The sequence below is a fragment of the Acanthochromis polyacanthus genome, chromosome 2 (assembly GCF_021347895.1).
Source record: "Acanthochromis polyacanthus isolate Apoly-LR-REF ecotype Palm Island chromosome 2, KAUST_Apoly_ChrSc, whole genome shotgun sequence".
Taxonomy (NCBI): Eukaryota; Metazoa; Chordata; class Actinopteri; family Pomacentridae; genus Acanthochromis; species Acanthochromis polyacanthus.
The window spans coordinates 3,512,314-3,520,599 of NC_067114.1; the positions used below are offsets into that span (position 1 = coordinate 3,512,314).

Below are 8,286 nucleotides of genomic sequence, written 5' to 3' on the forward strand. Positions count from 1 at the left end.
GTAGGTGTGAATGTGAGTGTGATTGTGTGTCTGTATATGTAGCCCTGTGACAGACTGGTGACCTGTCCAGGGTGTCCCCTGCCTTCACCCGAGTCAGCTGGGATAGACTCCAGCACCCCCCGCGACCCCAGTGAGGATAAAGCGGTGTATAGAGAATGGATGTTATTCATACGGCATATTGAAGCAGCATAAGTTGAGCTAAAGTAGAGAATTAAGACTGACTGCACCCCCAGTTACAATCCTACAAAATTGCACAGAAACTCCATCAAATCCAAAGATTCCCTTTGAACAAGCAACTAGTTTGATAATCCATCAAATATTTTGGTATTTTTTCTGTTTAAAAAATGTCCCGTTCTGATTTGATGCTTTTTTTTTGTGTTTCATGTGGTGGTAAATTAAATTTTTGGGGGTTTTGGATTGATGATCGATGAGACAAGCGATGTGAATATTTTGCTTACAATGGTGTTAAAACAAATTTAACAATTAACGAAGAAATTATCCTGATTGATGGTGAAAATAACTTAGTTGTAGGTCTGGATTCTAGACTGCAGTTTTAATGATGTCCACTAGGAAGGGACAAAGCTCTGCCTTTTTATTCACTCCAGTTTCAAGGCTAGTCTTTTTACTCTCATGTCCAACTTATTTAACGTGTGCATTTACCAATTCATCTGTGATTTTTTATAATCAAAAGTAGTTACTCTCTCTTTGGAATCTCGTATCTACTGTGTAATACTAGTAGAAGCATGGAAGCACCGCTGCAATCTTCCTCCTCCTTGTTGTTGGAAGGAAATAATCTATATATACACATTTATTTTCTGTTTTGTTTCCTGTTTTTTTTTTTTTGCTAATTTTCTTCTATATTTGAGCTTATATATCATTTTTTGTTTATTGTATTTGTTTTTGGCCATTTTATTCTAAATTTCTTGCATATATATCTACATATGTAAATTCTTTTTTTGTTTTTTGCTCATTTTATTCTATATTTGGGTTTGTATATTATCATTATTATTTTTATTATTATTATTATTAATAAGATTTTTTTGTTTTATGTTTTTTTTGCTAATATGTGTGTGTGTGTGTGTGTGTTTCCTATTTTGTTTTGTGCTAATTTTGTTCTATATTTGGGTTTGTATATTATTATTATTATTAATAATAATAATAATAAGATTTTTTTGTTTTATGCTTTTTTGCTAATATGTGTGTGTTTCCTATTTTGTTTTTGCTCATTTTATTCTATATTTAGGTTTGTATATTATTATTATTATTATTATTAAGATTTTTTTGTTTTATTTATTTTTTGCTAATATATGTCTGTGTGTGTGTGTGTGTGTGTGTGTGTATGTTTCCTATTTTGTTTTTTGCTAATTGTGTTCTATATTTGGGTTTGTATAGTATTATTATTATTATTATTATTATTATTGTTTATATTTTTGTTATATTCAAATGTTTTTACATTTTTTCTAGATTTGGAATTATATATATCTTTTTTGTTTATTTTTTGTCTTTTTTAATTTTTTGGCATTTTTTTCCTATTTTTTTCCTATGTTTGGAATTATATATATATATATATATATATATATATATATATATATCTTTTTTGCTTGTTTTTCGATTTTTTTGTCTATTTTTTTTGCTCATTTTTTTCTATATTTGGGTCTTATAGGGTTAAATCAGGAATAACTTCAGTATGTAAAACACTCTTTAGTCGGCGCCTTGAATATTGTTACGATAAAAGTCAAACAGAAATGCAAATGGTCCAGTGAAATCCTCTTCCTCTTTGTTCGGGTCATTTGAATAACACATACATTCGGCACACTGTGTATAAATATGTCAGACTGAGTGTTTTCCTGCTATGCAACTATGATACCATTTTCTGAAATTTAGAGAAACATTTTTAGGGCAATAGGACAAGCTAATAATGTATAAATAATGCGCTTTAATAGCATCTCTGAGGTGCTGAGGAGAGGAATGGAGCACTCATGTACTCCACTGGCTCAGCTTCAGTGTATAGCTGTGAGTGCAGTAAGTGTGTGTGTTGTACAGCATGAGTCACCCCGGCCGCCTGTGATTGGACGCTAGTTTATGGGTGAGGGAGGGGAGAGAGAGAGCCTTAGGGGCCGTCTGTCAATCTCTCCTCCGCTCCATTCACACATTCATCTGCATGCATCGTCATAGAGACACAGAGGAAGTGAGCGAGAGCCTCCTCATTCATAAAAAGAAAAAAGTTCATTCATAAAAGCAGCACAGTTCTGCTGAGCGTCAGAAAGCAAAGACAGGAGGGGAGGAAAGTTGACGAGGCAGAGCTGGACGCCCGGCAGCTGACTGAGAAAGTGTCCGGGTCAGAAGGATGGGACTCAGCGTGAGCAGAGCGGAGCAGACTGGACTTTAAAGCACACAGGACGCCTCCCAGTCCCACTCTGGTGAGTTGGATCTGGTGGAGAGTGCAGCAGGAGTCCCGTCCAGTAACCTGAGAACGCAGGACGCTGCCATTATTCTCCACAGATCAGCCCATTTGCAATAGAATCCTAACTTAATGTCATTTTATGCTGCTCGTTTCTCTGCTGGTCCAACCTCGGTGTGCAACTCCTTTTGTTTTCTTTTATCTTTCTTTACTTTGTTCCAGTTTCTCCTCCCTGATTATGAGAGAGCAAACCTTATCCAGGTTCAAATCACAGTCAGGACTCTTTCCAGGCAGGTCACTTCTCTAGTCCACATCAGCACAATGAGGATCAGTGTTTGCTGCATGTCTGACTGGAACACTTTCCCTTGTCTGCAGGTATGCTGAAGCGCACTAAATACAGCCGTCTGCGCAACGACTCGCTGACATCTCTGGAGGATCATCCCCAAAGAATGCTCCCACTGAAGGGGGACTTTTGCTTGGACTCTGATTTTGCTCAGCTGGATCCCGGGACGCCTGCCCACCAGGGAGCGTCCACCCTGAGGGACTTCATCCCCCGAGTGGCCAACATCCGACTGCAGAGCCCCATTTCCCTGCGAGGCCTGAGGGGACAGACGGGCAGGGACAGAGCCGTCAGCAGCAAGCCCCCATCCAGGACGGACAGATTGTGCAGCCACTCTTCCTTCAGCGTCCCCCCGTCGACCGGCCTCATCCACCCGGCTCTGCGCTGCATGAAGAGACCCATCACCCTGCATCGGATGGCCAGCCTGCCCTGGACCCCCGGCTGTCCTCCCTGCTCCCAACACGGAGACAATCTGTGCTGTTTGAAGACTTCCTCTGCAGCCGATGACAGCAGAGCGGTTCACCATCACATCAAGGTACCTCTGTCCACTCTGTGCATGATTAGAAATGGGTTTAAACCACGACATTTTCTTGACACTCTGCAAGAAAGTGCAGCTAACCTCCAAGTAAACCCTACATTTAGATGTGAAGACTCTCTGCCTCCCTCTGATCTATCCACACCATCACTTCGTACGTTCACCCCTCCCTCCCTGTCAGATAGAGCTTCCTGTGTAGGCAGTAGTGACTCATCCTGCTCCTCTTCTACTTCAGCTCTGCTTGTGTGTGAGTGTATCTGCTATCAGCGGAGTCCACGCTGTCCTAGAACCGGAGGTGTGTCCGCATGAGTGATTAGGAGCAGGGCCTCAGCGAGCCGGCCGCTGATGGAAACGAGAACGGACCGTCTGATTGTCCTCTATAAACAATCGCACACACATACATTACACTTCCGCCCACTCACCCCACCCACACACGCACGTATTGATTTAAGTCTGGTTTCATCAATGGACTTACTCATCCTGCCTCCAGCCTATAGCGAGAGCTTTACCGGGGCATGGCTCAGTGGGTAGAGTGGCCGTCTTGCAACCGAAGGGTTGCTGGTTTGATCCTTGCCCCGTTGTGTTCGAGGTGTCCCTGAGCAAGACACCTAACCCCGAATTGCTCCTGATGGGGTCGTGGTTAGCGCCTTGCATGGCAGCTTCCGCCATCAGTGTGTGAATGTGTGTGTGAATGGGTGAATGTGACGTATCATGTAAAGCGCTTTGGGTACCTTGCAGGTATAGTAAGGCGCTATATAAATACAGACCATTTACCATTTACCGGAACCGAGGGCCAATGGAAGCGGCGCAGGCCAAAGTGTATCCGAGCACATGGCCTAAATGTGGCCTGGTTGCTTTGATTGCTCCTCCATCCTCTTTACATCTCAACAATCAAGATTCTTCTTTTGCCTCACGTTCATTCTAAAACACAGCGAGCATCATTTAGTAAAACCTCACACTCTTGGTTAAACTCTCTTTTTTGGCCGTCCAGCAAAATATCACAAAAATTGTGAAAAGCAGAGACAATAAAAGCATAATAGAAATCTGTAATGTCAGAAAAGAAAAGATGTGGTTTGACTTTTCAGATTTCTTGGGCAGACTTTGAGCCACAAATCAAACCTATTGCCATTATTTTAATTCCACTTAAAACTACAGACAGACAAAATTAAATGTCAACCCTCAAAACCTACGGTGAGAATACCCGGTGGCCTCGTTATTGACTTTTCAATTCGATTCAGTTTTATTTTATTCAATTTAACATGCTTCATCGGGATAAATATCACGTTAAAATATTGCCAAAAGCAGCAAGAATTGTGTAACTCAATAATAAGGTGAGCAAATTAGACAAAAAATACAATTTAGCAAGTAGAGTAAATTGAAATAATGAAGAAGGAGATTTAAAAAGCCACATCTTGTGCAGCTAGCTATGCTGTGTGTCTCTTTATTCAATATATTTGGTTTCCGTATCATAAAGCTGCAGCTGATCTGTCCACTGAAAATAATACAATTCAATACAAGACTTGTCAATGCTGCAAAATTAAAACAAGAAACTAACAAAAACACTTCCTCTGTGTTGAATCTGTGGTCAGTTTATGGCCACAGATTTGAGTGTTGCTCCATAGTATATATATTTTTGCTTCTGACCAGTTAAAACTTTCAAATTCTTCTTGCAAACTCTCTCACCTCTGCTGCAGAATGATTTGCTTCCTTCCATTTTTTGAACATTATGGTTCGAGGCGTCAAGAGACAAAGTTATGCAAAAGAGAAGAAACAGAGAGAAGCCATGAAAAGGAGAAATGTGCTGTTTTGTTTCTAATCTGTGAAGGGCACTTAAGTTGGAGGAACAGGATGGAAACATTGCCCACATCAGCACTCTGTCTGAGGTCACCTAAGACTTCGACTGTGGCTGTTCCTTAGTGTATCATTTTACGTTGAAATCAGAGAGTAACTGGTGCTTCGTTGTGTTTTTCCAGTACGTGGGCAGCGTGGAGGTGACCCAGTCCATGAGAACCCTCGACTTTGACACGAGAATGCAAGTCACAAGGTAGGAGGTCCTTCCAGGATCACAACACACTCAGAGACACTCACAACAACAGCAACATGAAACACACACACTGCCAGCCAAACGTTTGGACACACCTTCTCATCTAATGGTTTCTATTTACATCGTAGACTCTCACTGAAGGCATCAGAACTATGAATGAACACATATGGAATTATGGAGTAAACAAAGACGTGTGAAATAAGTCAAAACATGTTTAATGTTTTAGATTCTTTGCTTTGATTACTGCTTTGCACACTCTTGGCATTCACTGGATGAGCTTCATGAGATCGAACCTGCAATGGTTTCCACTTCACAGGTGTGCCTTGTCAGTGTTAATGTGTGGAATTTCTTGCCTTCTTAATGGGGCTGGGACCATCAGTTGTGTGGTGCAGAAGTCAAGTTTGCATAAAGTTTTTACTTGACAGCTGTTAGAATCTAGCCTAGCCGCGCTAGACCCATGCTCTGAAGACGCAAGGGTCTAGGCACGCTCGACAGGGAGGGAGGCGGGCTAAAAGGTTGTCTTTCAAATCACTCTGCAGCAATTGGGTAGGTATACAACCAATCAGCGCAACGAATAGGCTCCTAGAGCACCGGAAATCAGAGGATGCGGTTGCTCGGTGAAGCCTTATTTATACAGTCAATGGGTGAAGCTCAAGTATATTACAGACATGTTAACAGAAAGATTATTCAGAGTCGGTGCTAATGGAGCTCAACGACTGTTGTCGTTTTTGTTGTCGACCCTGGCAGAGAATTAAATTGGTTGCCGTGGGTTGTCTAGCGCGGCTAGGCTAGTTGTTTCCGGTTGTTTCTGTCAGAATCGTCACGCCTCTGTCGTCACTTAGTTACGCCCGCCTTCTGACTCTACACTTCATGGTGATTGGTCCGGACAGTTTTAGGAGAATCCAACCTCCAGCCTTATGGAGGGTAACTAGACCCACCCTGGCAGAGAATTAAATTCGTTGCCGTGGGTTGTTTAGCGCAGCTAGGCTAGTTAGAATCCATATTATGGCAAGAATCAGCTCAGTCAAGAGAAACGACAGACCATCATTGCTTTGAGAACTGAAGGTCAGTCAGGCTGGAAAATTACAAAACTTTAATGTATCCCCAAATGTAGTCACAAAAACCATCAAACTCTTCAATGAAACTGGTTCACAAGAGGACCGCCCCAGGAAAGGAAGACCAAGAGTCTCCTCTGATGCTGAGGAGAAGTTCATCCGAGCACATACACAGAAGCAGAAAAGCAAAAATACAAAAACGCCTTTATCCTAAATTAAATCAGCATACATTACCCAATCCACACATGTGTAGCTTATTTTTAAAAATATTTCAAAGGGGGAAATCAAATTAAACTTATAATGTTTCATAAACCGGGGCTTTCTCGTTTGATATTTGCATTCTAGTGCAGGATGCCAAAACACAGCGACCTCTGTTCATTTCCTCAGAAATGTAAAGTTAACAGCAGCTCACATTAGAGTCCAGATAAATCCCACACAGTTCTAGCAGCAGACACATCTCTACATCAACTGTTCAGAGGAGACTGACCAATCAGGCCTTTATGGTCAAATAGCTGCTAAGAAACCACTACTGAGGAAAAGCAACAAGCAGAAGAGATTAGTTTGTGCCCAAAAACACCAGGAATGGACATTAGACCAGTGGAAATCTAAGCTTTGGTCTGATGAGTCTAAAGTTGAGATCTTTGGTTCCACCCACCATGTCTTTGTGAGACCAGAAAAGGTGAACAGATGGTCTCTACATGCATGGTTCCCTCCGTGAAGCATGGAGGAGGAGGTATGATGATGTGGGGGTGCTTTGCTGGTGACACTGTTGGGCATTTTTTTTTCCAAATTGAAGACGCACTGAACCAGCATGGCTACCACAGCATCCTGCAGCGGCATGCCATCCCGTCTGGTTTGCGTTGTTGGACCATCATTTATTTTCCAACAGGACAATGACCCCAAACACACCTCCAGGCTGTGGAAGGACCATCTGACCAAGACGGCGATGATGGAGTGCTGAGTCAGATGAACTAAACCAGTCCAGATGGTTTGGGATGTGATGGAGCGCAGAGTGAAGACAAAAGGACCAACAAGGGCTCAACATCTCTGGGAACTCCTTCAAGACTGTTGGAGAACCATTTCAGGTTCTACCTCATGAAGCTCATCGCGCGTCAAGCAAAGGGTGGCTATCTTGAAGGATCTAAAATATATTATTTCATGCTTTTTGTTTACTGCATAATTCCATATGTGTTCATTCACAGTGTTGATGCCTCCGATGAGAATCTACAATGGAAATAGTCATGAAAATAAAGAAAAAACATTAAATGAGAAGGTGTGTCCAAACTTTTGACTGGTAGAGGATCTACACATGAAGATCTAATAATGATGTGGTCTGATGTTTTGCACGCACACTGAAGCAGAAAAGCAAAAATACAAAAACGCCTTTATCCTAAATTAAATCAGCATACATCACCCAATCCAGATGTGTAGCTTATTTTAAAAAATATTTCAAAGGGGGAAATCAAATTAAACGTATAATGTTTCATAAACCGGGGCTTTCTCGTTTGATATTTGCATTCTCGTGCAGGATGCCAAAACACAGCGACCTCTGTTCACAGCAGCGCGGCTGAATGATGGGGCAGAAAATCCAATTAGATGAATTTCCTCCTAATGATGTCTCATAGTCTTATTAAAGGAGAGCGAGGCAGAGGGACCTCAATGTATCACACACAATTTGTTTTCAAGGAGGAGAAAAGCTCTTCCTGCTTTTGTGTGTGCGTCTGTTTGTGTGCTTTGACCTCTCTGACCCGACAGTCAGCTCCTCTGAGGACACATGTCCACGAGTGTGTTCAGGTGTCACTGCTTCAATGCTGCAGATGCCAGAGAGACACATTTCCCCTGCTTTATTCTATATTCTGCAATCATATTCTACGGTGTGAGCAATGTGAGGCGTGTACAATGAATACTATT

The 8,286-nt window shown here is 41.8% G+C and overlaps 1 protein-coding gene across 2 annotated transcripts in view; it reads left to right on the forward strand.

Moving 5' to 3' along the window:
• Positions 1-2,131: 2,131 nt before the first annotated feature.
• Positions 2,132-8,286, forward strand: part of LOC110957264 (SHC-transforming protein 4) — a 21,119-nt gene continuing 14,964 nt past the window's right edge. The window contains exons 1-4 of one of the 2 annotated variants that reach the window (XM_051944919.1): positions 2,132-2,420; positions 2,624-2,691; positions 2,777-3,276; positions 5,250-5,320. In XM_051944919.1, coding sequence (XP_051800879.1) covers positions 2,640-2,691; positions 2,777-3,276; positions 5,250-5,320 — 623 coding nt within the window. In that variant the 5' untranslated portion in view covers positions 2,132-2,420; positions 2,624-2,639. The remainder of the gene's footprint in view (positions 2,421-2,623; positions 2,692-2,776; positions 3,277-5,249; positions 5,321-8,286) is intronic. The other variant, XM_022203187.2, reaches the window with a different exon arrangement.